The following is a 20,417-nucleotide window of genomic DNA, read 5'->3' as shown; positions in this document are numbered from 1 at the left end:
TGAAAGATGCATGAATGAGAACCCTCATCAAGCATCCATAAACCCTTTTGGGGATCGGAAAAGGCTGTTTGGATGCTGCCCCATATGTTTTTATGACTTCTGCTTCTGGTGGGGCAGGGTCACAGTATCAGAGCTGCAGGGAATGTTAAAAGAGGAGTAAAATTGGCTTTCTTTTCTCATGGCATTGCAACTATCTGGCAATTTCCACTTCTAGAGCCCCAGTTCACTCCTTGAACTTGCTTAGCTTAGTGGCTGATCCATCTCTGGTTGTATCCTTGCCTCCTGTTCACCACGTTCCCTTTTCTGGTGAGCAGCAAAAAGTGCCTAGAACAGGAAGAAAACACTATTTCTATCTAGCCAGAAAGTCAGCATAGCTTTCACAGGGAGAAGCAAGGGTCAAACCTTTTTATTTAAACAGTATTTTTAAAATTAGTATTTTTAATGGTTTTTAACAGTCGCTTTTGATTTATTTGATTTGATTTGTTTGATTTGATTTATTTTTATTGATTATTTATTGTATTATGTATTGTTTATTGATTGAGATTTGTATTATCTTTATTTATATTGATATTTTTGTAAGCTGTCCTGAGGCTGTGGCAAAGGACAGCATAGAAATGTTTTAATTAATAAATAAATAAATAAATAAATAAAATACACTGTACCCTGTGTTATGAGTATTGTTGAGACATGAAAAAAAATCAGTGGAGTTTCCTGGATACTTGTGCAGTTGTCTTTTTAGGCCTAGTTTGTATATTTCGAATGTTTTTCCTTACTGAATTTTTTTTAAATGTATTTTGTCTTTAAAAGGCAGAAAAGACCTTTGGAAAAAGTGGTGTGTGCAACTGATGATGTGAGTATACTTCTTATTTCCTAAACCAGGACTAGATTAAGGGAACAGTTCCCTTGAGGGAGAAGAGTAAGTATAATTTCTGGAGCCATTTCTTTTTCTCTGAGCTCTTGCTCTGAAGGCTACCTCAACCCTGCTTTGAAGCCCAGATGGCTTTGATTTTATGTCCTTTGGAGAGCAATCGTATGGTCCTCTAGACACTGTTTGGGTGGCAATAGGATAACTTAGATTCCCAGATCTGAGGTCAGAGACAAATCTTCAGCCTTGGAGAATCCATGCTGCAATCGTCTCCTTCCCTCCTCTCACAGCTGAAGTGGAAAGAGCCATGCCTGCTGCCTCTCCAAAGTTGGGCAATTGACCTCAGAGAGGGAGGTACAGGGTGTTTTAAGGGGCTGGAAACAGGAGGAGACGGGCTGCCAGGATACAAAATGGTGCACCTTTCCTCCTTTCAGAAGTGTCTCAGCTAGATGCAGAGCAGGAGGAGTGCGGAGGCAGGGATCACCTGCTTAGCAGCTTGTTTGTCAACAAAATTGCACTTTCCACCATTAATTAAAGCATGAAAATGCAAATCTTTAAGGTCTGCACTTTAAATGTGCATTATTAAAGTGCATATTTTGTGAACGTGCTCAGGTTTGGGAACTTGCAAGCATTTTCTGTGAACACTCACTCTGGTTTACATTTGGGATTGCAAACATGCCATTTTGAAGTGATTTGTGAAGTGAACTGAAATTCCCATGCATCCTTATTCTATGAAACCTACCAGCAGGGCCTGTTCAAAACTACCCTCCCAAACTGCGTGGTGCCCCAATCAACTGATCCTCCTTTGCTGTGGCTGTTTTTCTCCCTTCCCTCTATCTTCCAGCTCCCCACCCCCTCTGGTTTTTTTTTTTTTTTTCATTTCTATTCTCCTTTGCATCACCCCCCTGCCCCTCCCTCTCCCTTCTCCCTTCTCCCTTGTCTCCTTGTCAAGTATTATTTGATAGTCTTTCCCCATCCTCAGCATTGCAGAAGCAGCACACAGATATGCTCCTCCTGATTGGCAAAGTCAGTTCTCTTCTGGCTGCCCATGCTGTTCCCCTCCCCTCTGCCCCAATAACACTTAGGGCAGACTGAGTTGACGTTGGCATGGTGGTCAGTTGGTCGCAGGCGAGGCAGCCGGAGTGCGACTGCTGGCGGGCCAGGGCTATTGCTGCCAATGGCAGCCATGAACCCTCACTAGTTGGGCCCATCTGCCCAGGGCTTCCCCCTTGCTGCCAGTGCATCCATAATCTGTTGTAAGAGGACAAAGCAATGCACATTCTCTTTCAAACACACGGAGGTCCCTGGGTGGATATAGCAGAGGAGTATGGCCATTCTGTCATTCTTGACTTACACCTTCAGTTGACTGGCTGGCTTGTAAATTACTATGGGTATAGTACACAAGTAAGCAGATGTAAGATTTTGATGGAGTCAAATATTGTAATGCATTTGCTTTGATCACTGCTTGGAAGTAAGTTCCATTTTGTTCAGTGGGGGTTATTCCTCAGAAAGGGAAGGATCCTGTCCTGTTCCTGGGCAATCTGTTGCCTCAGCAAGCAGGATTAACACTGAACACATCTTCATTTCTGCTTGAAGAGCATATATATTGCTAGCAGTCTGCCACTATTTGCTCCTTCCTGAAGGCTGCTTGGCATTGCTGCTCTAACAGAAACGCATAAAGGTTGTGGTTCTGCAATCTACTTTGCCTGTGGAAAGCAAGGTATGGTTAGCTCCTTTACATCTTTTTTCTAATGCATACACCTGATTCAGTGACTGGGAATAGGAAGTGATCCATGTCACTCTGAGCTAGCTTCAGATAATCTGGGCACATTAATAATCAAAAGGCTTAGTTTGTCTCCACAGTAACTGTGAGCTTCATCACTCTTATTTTAATTAACTGTGTCAGACCAAGTCTGAGAGGATTACTTACTGAAGGAATAGCACTATCACATGGTTGAGCAAAAATCTGCAGCATTCAGAGACAGTACAGAATCACAGGGCTCAGTGCCAGCAATAGAATACCAACTTTGATAACGAATTTCTTTGGTTGTCTTGTTAGCCAACTTGAACATGCGTTTCTGATGCTGTGCTATATAGATGTGGTATAGAAAGGGTTAAACACAGCCTTGCTTTAAGTGCTTTATAGGAACCTGGTTTAAATCTGCCATACCCAAGGAGCTTCAGAGCTGAGCTACAAATCCAGATGGCATTCCAGCATTAATTAAGCCTGTTAGCAAGAAATGAAATTTGGAGGGCATGGCATGGTGGTCTGCGATGGGTACTCTAATCCAGGTTTTACTGTTTAATTTTTTGGGGCTTCTCTGATTTTTGCTCAGATGCTCCATATTATTTACACTTCACGTAGGTGTGTAGCCAATTTTCCTTTTATGGTAGCATCGAAAATACCATGGAAGACCAGCTTTTATGAGCAACATATGTGGTGGCCTCATACTGGCCTGGTTTGCATGATCACTGTGGCTAAGATGCAGCACGTGCTGGGCATCATTTGCCTAACTGCCCATGCCAGGGCAGCTTGTCATGCCATCTGAACCCAGACAGCAGGGCTTGAGGGGCAAGCAGCCCTTTTGTTGGGTTGTGTGTAGGCTGTTTCCCCCACAAACTAGCCAGTCCCAGTTCCCTGTGTTCCCATGATATAAGCTACACCCATGTAAGCCACTGTGGCTTGTTGAAGCTGTGCTGATCTTGGTACCTGGTCATTAATCAGACCACTGGTCCATTTAACTTAGTATTGCTTATTCTGACTAGCAGTAGCTTCTTTTCAGGACTGGAGACAGAAGTCTTTCTTATCACCTGCTAGCTGATCCTTTCTGAACTAGAAATATGGTAACTGGACCCATGATCTTTTGGGTGAAAATATGTCTCCCGCAATGAACTATTGCTCTCCATGTCTAAGAGTATCCTTATTTTGAATTCTTCTATGTACCCTACATAGCATAAGGTATGTATGTACATAGGGTTACCCTATGTACCCTGTCATGCATATGAATCCAGGAATGTAGTCAGGTCCATACAGAAACAGGGTCCTTTGCTTTAAGGGCAAAAAGCCAAACATGCAACAAATCAAGTGTCAATGATTTGGGTTAACCTGATTTATGCAATGATTTGGGTTTACCTTTATTATGTGCAAAGGAAAAATTTGAGTATCTTCCCCTTGAAGAAGTTCAGATCGGTGTGTACAGAAAGTGTGTGTGCAACTCCCTGTGAGAAGCATGAGAAAACACCACTTACTTGTGCCTTCCCTTTGGAACCATGGCATATTTAAATATCTCAAACCTTTTAATGTGCTCCTTCATTTAAGAAGTTTAAATTGCAGGATGGTTTACAAATGCAGAATATCTCATAGTCTGGAAACAAATGAGAACTATTGAGGGTTGGCTAGAAGAGCTAAATAGGAAATGAGCTAAATAGGCTAGAACATAATGGAAGTAGAATAAAATGTGTAGCCAGCTATTTCGTTGTGGCTTTTGGTGCTTTATTTCTTTATTTTTAGTGGAGATAGTGGAAGGTTCATTGTGGGTGAACTTAAGAAATATAACTATTTCCACATTATCAGCTTACACATTATGAGGCATATATACAACTTAATCAGCCAGCATGTGATCTGACTGGGTACTCTCTCCTTATATTTATTTTGACTTAAGAATTCTATGGAAACTGACCAAATTGGATTTTTGATTTACAGAGCTCAACTAATCTGGACCAGCTACTGAAATAAAACATGATAGTCTGTGCAGGCCTTCCTTAATCTGATGCCCTCCAGATGTCATGGACTACAGCATCCATTTTGCATGACCATTGGCTCAGCTGACTAGGGCCGATGGCTGTTGTAATCCAAAATGTCTAAAGGGCACTAGGTTGGGGAAAGATGTCCCGCTCCAAATACATTCCTAGCAAATACCTGCCCTTGAAAACCTTGTAAGGAAGGAACTTCTATAATAAGGATTAGAAGCTAGCAGAATGGGGCCAGGCCCATCCTATTGATGGATATTTGGGGGCCTCTTTTACCTCTGAATTAGTATAACATAGAGATAAGAGCCAATGGAGCGTACTGTTTAGAGTTTTGGGCAACAACCAGGGCAAATAAGTTGGGCAACTAAATGGTTCAAAACCCCACTTAGCCTTGAAATTTACTTAGAGACTTTCACCCCATCACTTTCTCGCAGCCTAACCTATCTTGCTAGGTTGCAATGAGGATAAACTAAGTGGAGTTGGGAGCATCACCTTCAGCTCCTTAAAAGAAAGGTGAGATATAAATGTAAAAGGTCGATGGCATGTATCGATAGATGAGCATATTGTTCTATTGCAGAAGGCCATTGTAAGCCGCCCCGAGGCTCATGTGATGGGGCGGCATGTAAGTTGTTTAAATAAATAAATAATAGACGTCCAGTAAAGTTAGTTGCTGATCAGCATTCTATAAGCACCTTAGAAAGAGTCTCTCCCATTATTAACTTTTACAGTAATGTATTCCTTCCAAATTTTTATACTAAATCTATCTGTCCTGCAATATAAATGCATTATTTCCATTTCTGTCAACAAAGGGGATGATGACCAATTGCTTCCTGCCCCCACTACCATTTGTCTGCTGCTGCATCCAGCATTTTTCCATGCAACCCTGCAATATTTCTGCATCACTCCACTTTAAACCACACAAGTTACACAGTTATGAATGTAGCTCTAGCAAATAGTATCACTAGTCCTGAAAAGCATGGAAAATTCAGAATGTGAGAATGGAGGGCTTCCTCAAACCCATTCTACACCAACCTAACTGTAGCCACAATTCTGCTATCAGTGAACTGTGCAGTTTTAATGGGAATTAATTTCTTGTTGAAAGAAGGCAGAGTATTTTCCAGTGATGAATTCTGGCATAGCCCTATCCACATCCGGAGTTTTGTAGAACTACAGTTGCTACAAAACTTCAAATGGCATGTGATTTGAAAACAACTTAATTGGAGCAAAATTACTTCAGATTTGGAGAAGCCAGAAAGCTGTTGAAAGACTGTGGTGAATAAAATTAGAAGTTACTTTCAGTCTGTTTATTTAGGGATTCTTGTCTTTAGATTTGCTAGAGGAGCGAGTGATCTCCCCACCCCCTAGAGTCTTGTAAATCTTGGCTTGAGAACTATCACTTCAGTTCACAAGTCTAAAAAGGTTTACAATTTTATTGCAAGTAAAGCACAGTATTTTATTTCAGTCTTTGTGCTCATTCATCCTGATAAAGCCTTAGAATCTTTTTCATATGCATGAGTTTGGCCACTGATGCTGGAATAGGGAAGCTGGCAATTGCCATGGCCAAAACCCTGCTTTAAGAATTTGGTTTTGAGTTAAATTTGTGTTGTTTAGCCACTGAACAACCCAGAGCTTCCTGGTTCAGATATTCAAAACAATCCAGGACTGTTCTCTGTGTGTGGCAACCTAAGCTCTCAACTCACAGCTCTCCCACCCATTCAGAGTGTCATTGTGAATGATGTAGTAAAGACAGAATATGTCTCCATGGCTTTAGCCATGTAGGAACCCATGTTTCTGGGTTGTCATTTAAAACCTGAAATGGGTTAAACGATCAGGAATTGCCACTGTGATGTGCAAGCTGGGTATTGTTTCATCTTCTCTCACCTGAGACAAAGCACTATATAGTCTTCTCTCTAACTCAGGAAAGGTCAGACTTCATGCTTGCAAGATTTACTTTGTGTTTTGCTAGGACCCCAGAATTTTCCAGCTGAGCAGCTGCAGAACACAGGGCTTTGTTCTGGGCATGAGACATGAGCTCACAGACCTTCCGCTGCAAAAAATCAGTTCCTGGTTATCCCAAGCTTTTCTCATTCCAGCAGTATAAATGTGGGTGGGGGTGGGGATAATTTGGTTGTTACTGCTGTTAAAACAATTGGAATTCAGCAGTCTGAGCAGACCTACCGCAAATCACCCAGACATTTGCCTCTGCCTACCACTCCTCTAGCTGATACATTTCTGATGGAGATACAGAGAACAGCATGGACCAACGTCATGCTGCTCTGTGTGTGGCAGCCTAAATTATCACTTCCCTGAACCCCCGCCCTTCCATACTGCGGCATGGCAGAGCCATGTATCGGACAGGATATACCTACATGTCTTTAGCCGTTTGGAAGCTCTTAAAAGGCCTTCTTTGTGGTGAATGTGTAAGCATATATTTGCTTTTTATTTAGGTTTTAATAATATATGTTTTAATTCTTACCACTCTTGTTTTCTGTTAGGAAACCGTCTTTGTTAAATGTAGCCGTCCTGGTCACACTTTGATAAACAAGACATTCCAGTATGAAAGGTGGGTGGTCTTGAGAACCATTGCAGCTTCAGCTTTGTTAACGGGTCTCCTGCCATTCCAGTTACTCTTGCCTTTTCTTAAATCCTCAAGGCTTAAAACTATAAAGCAAAATAGAAGCTCCCTGTGAAGTAAAACCAAATCAGACCAGTCCTCTCTCTTTGAGAAGTATTATATCTTGCCAGTCGCTTGAATTTTGGAGAAGAACTTTGAGTGGGGACAAAGAACTTCAGCCCAGGGTCAGATATGATCCTCTAGGGTTCCCCAGAAGGCACATGCCTTCTCCCAATCCCTTTCTCCCCACCACCATTTCTTTGACGACTCTCTCGTTTTTGTGCCAGAAAAGCGCCTGAATTTTCTCCTACTTTGTATGTCCAAACTGTTTCTCCTAAGTCTTTGTTATTGGCAATAAGTGCTTCAAAGTGAAAATACCCATTTCCTTGTTTTTGCCCTGCCTCTTTTGTCTTTGGCCGTGCTACCTCTGGAATGCAGCCTTGGAGAGTTTCTCCAGAATTTTATTCAGCCCTCAGCCAGGAAGGGATTGTGCACCCATGACTCAGAGTATGGTTGTAAATGTACAAGAGTACACAAAAATAGACAGGCACAAGCACGCCTTCAGGGTTAATCTGCTACTCAGGCGCTGCTCCTTTTCACAGGCCTTCTATGGCGTGTACGATCTTTATCCCTCGTGTGCCAAGGGCATGCCTGTTATGACTGCTGCTGCCATGCAGAGGACTGTGGTCCAGAAAGGGGATAAGTGACCAAAGGACTGAGCTGGGTGGATGGCAACCAATGAACAGAAAGATTTTATCTCAGCTCAGTAGGCTTCTTTGTAGGAAAACCTCTGGCTTCCCTTTAAAAATAAGTAATGCTCGATCTAACGAAAGCTATCATCATGTCTGTTCTTGTGGCTTCTTATTTTCTGGGGCTGATGGAAAAGATGCTGTGCCCAAAACATCCTGGCTCGAGGCAGGAGGGCAGCGCTGTGCTAGTCTGGCAGCCAGTAGGCCTGTCAGGAACTTCTTCTCAGCAGTTCCTATGGAGTTCCCTGAATTTTAATATAGAAAATGAGTGTCTTTTCAATGTGTTACAGTCTCTAGAATACTCCAGATGTGTGGTAATGTATATTTGGATACCCCCTTCTCCAAAAGAGGAGAGTTAAAACGGTAAATTCCCTCAAAGAATGTAGCTCTTGGAAGTGTGTGTTTCGGTGTCCCTGTACAGATTATTCTTATAAACAGTACAGCATATGGTTCTTATGAACTTCAAATGTTTATTTTTTTAGAAACTTTTTTTATGGAACTAATAAATGTCAAAATACTTGATTCTATTTTGGAGAAAAAACAAGCTCTAGCTTTTCAATATTTTATGTTTTTTAAGATACTTACATTTCTTAGTGAAATAGCAAGTTCTTTTTTTTAAAAGGATTTTAATTTTCAGAACAAAATTAAAAGTGCAAAGTATGTGACTGGAAAGGGAAGGGGGACATCTGGCCTTTTGCATGGCCTGATCCCTTGATACTTTCTTTCATTATCTGTCTAGTGTGGGAAAACAGATTTGAATGTCATGGACATAAAATATAGTATGCCCTTTTGCATTCCAGTTATAGAACCATCAGGTAGATCCTTAATATAGCCTGGTTGCTGCTGCTCCTGTTATTTTATAATACGAATGTTCCACTTGATAAAGTTACTAAGGGCGCAATTCTGTGGCCTCCCAACATGATCTAGGACTTTTTGGAGTCCGAGTATCAAGGCCCTCCAAAAGCCAAGCCCTCGTGTCACCCCCTCACAGCAAACACACCAGCTGCCCCCTCCATGCTCACAACCAGGTGTTGGAGGAGGGGAAAGGGGTGTGCCAAGGAGTGGAGAGGAGAGAAGGCTGAAGCTGAGGAGTTGCACCAGTTTCAATCAGCACCTCATCCTCCTTTCCTCCCCTTCCTAGTGCTAAACTTTGACAGCCAGAAATGACTACCTTGCTTTGGATGCCAATAAGCCTTTGAATTCAGAGACTTACAAGCATCTGCTGCAAAGGCAATAGGATTGCATTTGAAGAGGTTTACATGAAATGCAACAGGGTGACTGCAGGTCAGGGATCCCCTGCAGGTCAGGGAAAGCTTGTGTGCATAGGTGTGTTTTGCCACTTATTTCTGCCTCTGGAACCACACCTGGGAGAGTGTTCCGAAACTGACAAAATCTGCTTACACACCACGAGCTGCTTTACATCACTTTTTGGGAAAGCTCTATTTACTTGACTTTAAGAATATAACTGAGATTTTTCATAAGGTGAAAAATAATTATGATTTTTGCAAGGGAAATCTCACCCTATTAAATACTACATCTGGTGCTGCTATTAGGTTCAGTTTGATGTGACAGCTGGCATTATCACCCAGTTTTTCTGAACCTGAGAAATTATTGGCAGAGAGCAACATTTGCAGAGCATTTGCTCCTCATCACCTTAGGCAGTTGTCTGGTAAAGGGATGAAGTAAAGTAACTATCCTTTATCAGGTCCCCTCAAAGTGAGGCCCATATAAAAGAGGTCATGGGAGAAATAGGCTTTGGGATCATAGGACAACAAACCTCCAGACTGGTGGTGTTTCTTGATCTTCTGAATGCATATTGGACCATTTCCAGCCCAATGTTGTTCTCGTATGAGAAAAGCCTCCCTCTTATAGGACCAAAGTATTCATCCATGGCTCCATGGAAGGCAAGCTTGACAGTGATGAGCTTATTACAGAGAAGAATTAGCAATGGACTCATTATACAGAGCTAATTATAACATAAACAACTCTGCCCATTATGTCAACTGGTATACTGGTCCCTATACATCCTCTGTACAGGCTGAGTTGTAACAGTGATACCTGATCTCAGTCTTCTGAGGGTTTTTATCTTAGGATGCCTTCCAGAATTTCAGAAGAAGGCATAGATGCTAACGCTAAAGTTAGACACCAAGTCATGTGCTTCTGAATAAAAAACAGTAAGATAAAAACAATGAAAAGTATATCTGGTACACATAGATATGATAATATGTGCATCCAGAAGCATATGATGAAAAATAGTCAAGGGTGACTGGGAACTGGTGAGAGTGAAACAGAGTTGATGGAGTGATCTGGGTAGGAGTTGCTAGCAAAAATGCAACTTGTACATTATGGACTGCAGAAGTAATAGTACTGCAGACTATCATTCCTGGTGGTGGAAATGGAAGGGGATTAAACATTCAAGAGTTTCTAGCAGCAGTCCTGTGGCGTGATCCATCTGGTACAAGTGCTACCAGAGGATGAGACAGATCTAGAAAAGTGATATTGTAGGCTACTCACTGAGTACTTCAGTTTTCAGTTTCATTGCTCCTTAATGACACTGCCTTCTAAATCTTCTTAACATGCAGTTGATGCCATTGTAACCTTAAGGATCCCTTGACTGTTAATCCTGCCATTTATTTTCTGTATCAGTATCTGATCACTATGGGGTGATTGGGCCCCTTTAAAACCCAAGCTGGAAATAAGGTTATCAATCTGTTTCCAATGGTGTAACTGCCTGTCATGATTTATTTAACTTTGGGTTACCAGGGCACTTGTCATCTGTCATTATGAATAAAACTGGCAGTATGTTTTAGGGTTGTATGAAGGTTGTTTAACCTTCCAATAACCCCGACCACCCAGGTTCAGATAACAGGGCAAGCCATGGCAATCCCTGAGCAGGGCTTGCATATTCACAGTGGCAGCCTACACACACTGCAGCTCCTTACAGGTAAATTAAGCCATAATGGAATATTGTGTTGTGCAAACTTTTGTTTTTCCCCCCAGTAATTTTAAACCTGTTACTGTATTTTAAACCTTTGTATTGGTTTTTGCTTTTATACTATAGTTTTAAACCTTCATATTTTTTCTTAGGTTATATTTCTTGATTGGAATTGTGAATTGCCCAGAGATCTTTGACTATTAGATGATATAGAAATGTAATAAATAAACAAAGGGGTCATTGTTTGATTTCAGTTATTCAGTTCACATTAAAATAGATTCTGTTGATATCACTTTCCAAAACCATTGTCTAACACAAAAGTCAGTGGCATAAAGATAAGCTTTTCTCTCTGGAGTTGCTTCAGCATTGTTCTTAGATGTTCAGGTGGCCTCTATTGAATGAAGTGCCTTAAACTGACTTGCTACCTGGATGGAAATTGCTTGGCTACAGCTACCCATGCTCTGGTAACCTGTTTAGACTATTGCAGTGCATTATGGGTGCTTTAAGAAAAGTTAGGGCACTGCCATTGGTCCAGAATGGGGCCAGAGGGCTACTGATTGAGCCTCGCCATTTGACCATATTATTTTATTTATTTATTTATTTATTAAAACATTTTTATGCCGCCCCATTCGCCGAAGCCTCGGGGCGGCTTACAACAATAAATTACAGTAAATATAAACATTAAAAATCCAAAAAATCCAATATCAAATAAGCCGCCCTGGCCAGATAAGATCAAATAATACTAACAGTTAAAATGCTGCTTAAATAAAAAGGTCTTCGCCTGGCACCGAAAAGCAAATAACGACGGCATTATGCCTGTTCTTTGTCACTAATTGGGTCCCAGTTGGTTTCCAGGTCCAATTTAAAGTGCTGGTTTTAACCTTAAAAGCCTTTAATGGCTAGGAGCCAGGCTATCTGAAATACTTCCTCCTCTCATAACTCTAATTTAAGATCACCTTCAGAGGTCCTGCTGCAAGTCTAATAAACCTGTCCAATAGTGTCACTCCAGTAGCAGCCTCTTTTGCCTTCCGGGAGAAGTTTTTTGTGCTCCATATCTTTGGTCTTTTCCAAAGTGAAGACCTTTTTCCAGAGTGCAGGACATGGAATAATCAATTCAAGCTGCGACCACCCAGATTCAGGCTGGACATCAGGAAAAGCTTCCTCACTGTCAGCGCAATACGACAGTGGAACCGGCTGCCTAGAGAGGTGGTGGCCTCTCCCACACTAGAGACATTCAAGGTGATTCTGGACAGCCATCTGAGTGGGATGGTGTAACTTGGTGTCCTGCAACAGCAGGGGGTTGGACCTGGTGGCCTTCTTGGCTCCTCCCAGCTCTACTCTTCTGTGATTCACCCAGGTCTGTTAAGTTACACATGTAGTCTGGGCCTCTCAGTTTCAAAATCTGTGTTTAAAATCTCACAGTGGTTGCTGTGAGTTTTGTTTTCTGTTGCTATATTATGCTACCTTTAATTTTATAGGGTAATGCTTTATTTTTTTATTTAAACTGTTTTTTCTTTTTCTAACATAAGCCACCCAGAATGTTATGCTATTGGGCAGAATGCAAACATAATTTAAAAACCCTGGATTTCAAATCCTCATTAAGAGGGAACTAGCTGCTCTTGCCTCTGATTGATTTCAGTGCCAGCATCAAATTCAGTCATGGCCAGGGCTGCTGGAGGAGGGGGAATTATTTCAGACAGGAGTATCTTAACCACAGTTAAGAAGTTGCCTTTGTTGTATTTGCATATGCCATAAATGTAAGGTAGGGGTATATGTGTTTACCAGAGAGCCAGCATGGCACAGTGGTTGGAGTGCTGGACTGCAATTTGGGAGATCTTAGCCAGCCATGAAACTCACTAAGTGACTTTGGCCATTGACTGATGTTCAGTCTAAGCTACTTCACAGGATTGTTGTGCAGAAAATATCGAAGGTTTATGATATTACCTATCTTGCATTCCTTGCAGGAAAAACCTGGGATGTTAATATAAGAAACAGATTAAAATAAGGCCAAACAACTAACCTGGCATTTTCTTTAGTTTTTTTTCCTTCATTATAAAATGCAGTTTGACCATTTTAGTCTAAAGGAAAGTTGCATAAAGCTCATACGCTTTGAACAATGGCCTGGATTTGACAATGACCTAAAGACTTGGCATTGTCCAGAGCACTTAAAATTCCTTGCATCTGGCCGTTGAAGCAGAGTTGTGGCTCAACTTTCCCTCTGTTTAATTTCCTGATGTCTAAACCAGCTTCAGCGTAGGCATGAGCAATTCTCCTCCTTAGATGTTAGTCCTTCTGAAGAAACCAAGTACTGTTAAATGAATACCAAGATGACAATGAACAAAGCTACTCCTTTTCCTTCATGTTCTCCATTCACTGTCTATACCTTTTCCCCACAATGACTGAACCACGTTTTTCCTCTCCAGAGTATACAGCCCTGCTGATTCACAAGCGACGGTGTTTGCAGATGTCTCTCCTTTGCTAACCTCTCTGTTGGATGGGTGAGTTGAAAAGTGAGAGCAAACACTTCTGGTGGGATAACAGTAACCTTGGCGGGGGGCATTTTTTAAAAATGAAGCAGACATACTACAAAACCTACTGGGAAGATACTACGCTTGCTGCAGGAGTAGGACAAATGCCTTGTTTCCCGAATGATAGTCTGGCATATTAAAACTGCTGTGAATTAAAGACCGTATGATGGAACAGGACCGTACTAAATATAGCGCTTACTAGTAGGAATCAGTAACGCAGTGTTGCCTCTTCCTTTGAGTATTGTTTCTTGAAGAGAAGGAGGGGGAGGCAAGAAGATGCTCACTGTTTTCCCCAGATTTCAATCCCTCGATTTTCTGTACAAATAAGCAGGCTTTCTACCAACCCCAGCGCAGTTGGTGCGCACAGATGGGGGAAACATCATCTGCCTTAAGCCAGCTTCTGTTTAAAATTGCGGCCTTGAAACATGACTTTTTCACAGCCCTTCAGGAAATGTTCTGTTGTTAGAAACAGAACTACTTTGGTCCTTTTTGGGGGATACTCAATTTAAGCAAAAGCAGATTGTGGGTCTGGAAAAGATGAACTCCTTATACCATCCATGTTTTTGATCAGCTTGTGTTCTGTATAGCATGGAACAGATGCAACGTATTGAATTGGAGCCTACGTGCCCCTTCTTTATTAGAAGCATGAAACACTAAAGACTTATTCAGGTGTACCCATTCTGGCTACACTCAGCACATGAGGAAATGAGTGTTCCAACTGCAAGCATTGGTCTCCCCTTGCGTGGGTGCCTGTCTGAAGAGGAGAGCCTTATGTATCTGCGGAGGCTCTCTACATAAGCTGGAATGCTGGGAAGCCTTAGAAGAATCTTGGTGAGGCTTCTGCACTAGAAATGCAATCCAAAATCAGTGTCCTTGAAGGCTGACATCCTGTATTAGACAATCGGCTGCAGCTCACCGATTTGCACCATGGTTGAATTGGAGGCCATGGCTCCTTAGATATCTTCAATTAAATCTTGGAACCCTCCCTCTTCTACCAAATATGCCGCCAGTTATTCACAAACTGCTCTAAATGAACAATGGAACATAATAGGCATCTTGCTTTTTTCTTTTCAAATGCTGGCTAGCCTCCTTGCTAGCCCAGAAGAGCATGGATACTGCACAGACTTTTGTTTTTCAAGAGAACCTTCCAAATATTGAGTGCTGCGTCTGCAATGCCCTGCAGTTTCTTTCCTCTTCCCGTGTCTCAGTCATGCAGTTACTCCCCTTGTGTGCTTGTCTGTGTACACGTACTGTATCTGAATAGCCATGCTTTTCCTTTGCACTGCATGCCATTTTCTTCAACTCTGTGTCAAGGTGGTTCCTGGAACACTGCCAGGAGGTATCTAAAGAGGCAGGCCCATTCTGCAGTTTGGGGGAATGCATCTCTATAATGCAATCTGCTGAGAGGATGACTCTATTGGGAGTTTGCTTTCTCGGGCATCACCAGGTATCAGCATTCCATCAGGCTGCAGCAGAGGGAAGAAGAAAGGAGCATGGCCATTTTCTCGGTTTTACTGAAGGCCGAGCCATCCCATACTCTCACTCTCTGAACTGTTTCCATGTCAGTCCATCACTGTAAGAACTACTATTTAGTATCTTCTTTCCTCTTCCCTCCCTGCCTGCTTTCTATTTTCTGTTGTGTCAGCCTGAAGGCAAGTACAGTCTGGGAGTCTTCAGTGAATGGCCAAAATAAGAGTGCTGAAAGGAAAGGACGGGAAAGGAAGGGAAAGGCTAGGGGATTTTACTGCAGGGTAGGGATGTTCAGCAGAAATCTCATGAGCTGGATCTGGTTCACAGAGTAATTTTAGCCGCCACTCTCCCTGCCCCCAGCACTCTTATCAGACACCACTCCAGCTGTAGTAACAATCTTGTTCACAAAGATTGCTTCATTTGAAAGATAAAGCACAGCACAGCCGCGAGATTGTGCCTGGCTTTCCTGCAGGAGCGTGCCTGTGATCATGCACGCCTTCCCTGCACGAAAGCAACTGTGATTGTGGACATCTCCCCTCTTGGGGGCAGGGTGGGGGGGAGATGGCTGCGATCTTGGTCACCACCCAATGCAGAGTTCGCAACCCAGCTCAAAATTTTAATGAAATTTTTATTCGTGACCCGATTTGTTCATGAACCAAGGCGTTCATGAGCCGAGGTACCACTGTATAGTCAAGGCTGTGGTTTTCCCAGTGGCAACATATGGCTGTGAAAGCTGGACCATAAGGAAGGCTGAGCTCCGAAGAACTGAGGCCTTTGAATTGTGGTGCTGAAGGAGACTCCTGCAAGTCCCTTGGACCGCAAGGCGATCAAACCGGTCAGTCCTAGAGGAGATCAACCCTGACTGCTCTTTAGAAGGCCAGATGCTGAAGATGAAACTCAAATACTTTGGCCACCTAATGAGAAGGAAGGGCTCCCTGGAGAAGAGCCTAATGCTGGGAACAATTGACGGCAAAAGAAGAGGGGGACAGCAGAGAATGAGGTGGCTGGATGGAGTCACTGAGGCAGTTTGTGTGAGCTTGAGTGGACTTCGGGGGATGGTGAAGGATAGGAAGGTCTGGAGGAATGCTGTCCATGGGGTCGCGATGGGTCGGACACGACTTCACTGAACAACAACAAAAGGAGTTGCCGTGTTGGTGGGAAGATGTTGTGTGGAGTTGTTAGAAAATCAGAAACAGTGACTTCCTCCAACTTCTGGATTAGATCATTAGTAACAATTTTAAGAACTTGCTACCTTTTTGCTTTGCAGGTACAACGTGTGTATTATGGCTTATGGGCAGACTGGGAGTGGAAAAACATACACGATGTTGGGCCCACATTCTGATGATAATTTCTTTTTCCCTATGGAAGATGATCCAGAGTTAGGAATTATTCCTAGAGCCACTGAAGAAGTGTTCAGGTACTGGTGACACCGAATTGCACTACTTTTTTTATTTCTTTCATGCAGTGAGTTTTTATGTGCCTCTGAACACAAAGATTCTCCAGGAGAGGCGTAACAGTGGTATGCAGGTGAGAGCAGAAAAAGCCAACAATCCACAACAAAGTAAAATAAGAAAGCATCCTAGAAGGCACTTTGCCTAAAAAACACCACACCACACCATGATTGGGAATGTTATCAACAAGTTTTCTATACTGGATCTCAGTTTTCTGAAAGAGAGAGGAAGAGTCAGATGGGCGGCATTTTAATATTTTTTGTTTCACATTAATGTTGATTAATTGTGATACTGTGATTAATTCAGTGTGGCTATTTAATCCAGTTATCAATATGCATATATAAAATCAGTTGGCAAGCATTTGTTGCCATTTCCGCATTTAGCATTATTTATAATTCTCTTTTTGTGGTATTTCCGGCATGGTTTTTCTGCACTATCCCATCGTCATTGCAATGTCTGGCATTTTCTCTTTTCCCTTATTGTTCTTTGTGGTTCTCAATCAGTGCTTTGTACGTTCACTGTAGTTATGAGCTTCCTCTTATTACAATTATGAGGCTGTTCTTTGAATTTGGGAGCAGACTTTTTAAAAAAATAATGCCAGATGTGCATGCAGGCTTCTGTGTGCCCCTTTAGATACTGATTCAGACTGTGCGATTGCAAGGATTCATGGGAGAAAAAATGTGAATGAATTTCTGTTAGTAAAAACTAATGAATAAGTGAGTTTCTGTTAGTAAAAACTAATGAATAAGTGAGTTTCTGTTAGTAAAAACTAATGAATAAGTGAACAAGTGCACAGTTTGGCTAAACCCTGATAACAGGCTCATTTGCATGACTGGCTAAGCTATTCTGCGAGCAAGGCTCACAGAGTGGGTTTGTGGAACAGAGGTTTGGGCTCACCATGGCTTGTTTTCCCCTGCCTCCAGTCAATATCCCAGTGTCCCTTGTGGCAGAGAGTGTCTTGTGTACCCCTCCCTCCTCCAATCACTACGTTTCTTCACCATTTTTTAAATTTGTAGGAGCTTCAAACTAACATAATTTGGGGAGTGTTTTTCAGCGTCTTAAAGCTCCACAGCTATGTCAGTCATTTTAATTACTGCTACCACCCTTACGATTGTCAGTCTTTCATAGATACACAATGCTTACTGCTGTCTCATATGAGCAGCCTGGTCTTGTCAACAGTCTTGTAACGTTTCAGCTGTCAGATGGAGCTCTGAAAGGGAGTGGGTCACACACATGGAAACTGACACACTGAGAGTGCATGTAGGCGCACAGTTGCCAGTTGTCGACTGAAAGTAAAGGGGAAAAGGTGGTAAAAGCACATGCCCTGAAAGCAGGTGGTGCCAGTATCACCTCCAGAGCAAGGTAATCCTCTGGTTTTAAGTGTCGACCTAACAGCGCTCAGTACTTTTCAAGGCTTCCCCAAGTCTCCAGCTCCTCCAGGAGAGACGGTCCCTGTGGGAAGTGGGCAACACAAAAACTCACCACTTACAGGCAATGGGTTGCATGCCATGCAAACCCAGCTAATAAGTTAAATCCAGATAAACAACAGGGGGAAAAATTCTTGGTGGCTATAGTATACTGCAAACCATTGTATGAGAAGTGGAAGGCAGCGCTGCACAACACTGATGTGGCCCAAGCACACGCCTCAAAATGTTGTGCAAGTTCTGCAAGCCAGCACCCTGGGAGGTTGTGCATGAGACCCTGTGCAAGGGATTGCGAACTGCCTGTACAAGCAGGCGTCCTGTTTTCTCACAGGAGGCTCTTGTGCTAAGGCAGGAAAAGCTTTGCAACTCATGGGAAAAGCCTTTGATTCATGGAAAAGCATTGCTGGATCCAAGCTAGTACGTTCTGATAAAAGTGAAGGTTATTGTTTCTTTGGAACTAAAAGTTAAATTAACCGGGACAGAATAAAGTATTTGGGTGCAATTTTTATGGCCTGCTGGCAATATATTCCATTACCAACTCTGTAACAATTAGCCCACAGAAACATTGATTTATTATTTATTAAAACTATTTATAGAACACCTTTTGGTCACAAAAGATAACCACATCTGTCATAAAAAAAAGAATTCTGGGAGCAGGAAGATCCCTAGGAGGCAGTGACTTCCCAATGCTGCTTTATGTGTCCGAGCAAGATTTGAACATGTGTCAAACTGCAGCCTTCTGTGCGGAATACCAGCTGCGGCTCACCTTGTGTGTTCAGGAAGACTGAACTGATAAACCTCAGTAACAAGTTGATGATAACCCTTTCCTATTGGTTGCCCATAGTGGGGGGATGCAGTGCTGCTCCCCACATTTGTTGTAGGAACCTAGTGGGAAAGCAAGAGTGCAGTGTGGAGTGTTCTGCTTGCATACAATTAACTGTCTTGACTTTAACTGGCACCTAGTGACACAGTTTGCTATATTTTCGCTTCCGACACGTGTGCAGTAAGGTGTTTAGAGCCAGAATTGGTGGTCCGTCTTCTGGAGAGTGTATCCTTCCCGTCTTGCAGAGCTTTGCTTGCTGTCTCTCACTTCACTGCCTACAGGAGCCTGGTGACCCACCAGCAGTCTGCTGCTGGACACTGGCCCACCATCTGGAAATCGCTGTGCTGTATTTTCAATGTTAAAAATGTGAATCTCGCAATGCCTTGGCCCCCTGCTTGCTACTTTACTCAACAAGTCTGTTTTTCTTTTCAAGTTCTGCTTTTCATAAGAGATACTACTTGGGAATAGAGTATCTATTCATGACATTTTCTCAGACTATGTGAAAATAAAGTGTGCAGTCAAGATTGTTCCAAGATATCAAAGCCACAGCCGTAGGAGCTTGGTCAGATTTTAAAAGTGCCCGCTTTTTTTCAGAAAAGGGAATGCCCAGGGTTACAGATCGTTGGTATTTAGATAAGCACTTCAATCAGGCTATAATAGTTGCCTGGATCACAGGCTTTGTTTACTTAGAGTTCTGTTACCGTCTCTTAACCGCCCCCCCCACGCCCCCACCAACCCCACCTTGCTACTATTTCCCAGACTTCTTTCAGAAAGGCCACTCGAAAGCCATTGTGTTGAGGTGTCGGTTGTAGAAGTCTATAACAACGAAGTGTTTGATCTTCTGGCCAAAGACAACTCTGGAAGGACTAGTGGTGTCAGAAGGGACATCATCACAAACAAGGAGGGGAAGAGTGACATCCCACTGCTTACCCACGAGTGAGTACTTGGGTGGGTCCACGGCCACATTCTTGGCAAAGAATGACGATGACGCACGTGCCAGCGCCACACAATGTTAGCTCTGAACGTCGTTCGCATTGGCTCACTTTCCATACTGATTTGTGACTTGGTAACCTCACCTCTTCTGAATGCCCCCTCTCCTGTTGATCTCGTCAGCTCAAGTTTTCCAGGATGCTGCAAATCTCATAATCTATTTGCCTTCTGTGGCTGTAGTGTCAGTTTGCTTATAATTGGAAACTTACCATAGTAGAAAATTAGAAAGGCCTTCTGGAGATGAGCTGCTGCTGCTGCTTTTAAAGCTATTGCTTATGCTGGAATTCCAGAAAAACACAAAACTTGTTCTCTTCCCAGTGGGAAAGAGGGGTTGTCCCCCTCTTTTTAAGCTCCTGCAGCCCCAGTGCGCAACAGTTCTTCTACTCTTTGGAGTGCAGAGGGGGAAATGACTGAAAGTCAGACACAACAAGCCTTTTATTTCCTTTGTAAACTATAATATACCATGTTCACAAAGGAGATAATTTAAGACTGTATTTTTGTCTGTGGGTTTCACTAACATAAGCAGACCACTTGAGCTTTGTTTATGTGGTTTTCTAGTATTGCCAAAACCCCCTTGATTTAAAAATATACCAAATGTGCTGGAGGGTTGAGCAGACTTTTAATTCTCTCTGTCTAGGCCTATATTCTGCATACACTGATCACCCCATGGAAAAGTGGGGACCACAGAGAGACTAAAATTGTTCTTTCCACAATCAGGGTTTGAATATTTCCTAAATTTAATATTCTAGGTGCACTGTATTTTGAACAAATGTTTAGCATTCAGTGTAATAAAAACCAACTTTAGAGTAATAAATGTA

General features: G+C 42.5%; 1 protein-coding gene across 1 annotated transcript in view; it reads left to right on the top strand.

The window, feature by feature from the left end:
- The window catches only part of KIF25 (kinesin family member 25), a 46,531-nt gene that overhangs the window by 16,921 nt on the left and 9,193 nt on the right, over window positions 1-20,417 (top strand). The window contains exons 7-9 of the mRNA XM_044428372.1: window positions 13,337-13,411; window positions 16,179-16,328; window positions 19,369-19,545. Of these exons, the coding sequence (XP_044284307.1) occupies window positions 13,337-13,411; window positions 16,179-16,328; window positions 19,369-19,545 (402 nt within the window). The remainder of the gene's footprint in view (window positions 1-13,336; window positions 13,412-16,178; window positions 16,329-19,368; window positions 19,546-20,417) is intronic.

Source organism: Varanus komodoensis, unplaced genomic scaffold (assembly GCF_004798865.1).
Source record: "Varanus komodoensis strain SLA01 unplaced genomic scaffold, ASM479886v1 scaffold1, whole genome shotgun sequence".
Lineage (NCBI taxonomy): Eukaryota > Metazoa > Chordata > Lepidosauria > Squamata > Varanidae > Varanus > Varanus komodoensis.
Note: the sequence above shows the minus strand (reverse complement) of the source record. Positions and strands in the feature narration are given on the sequence as shown.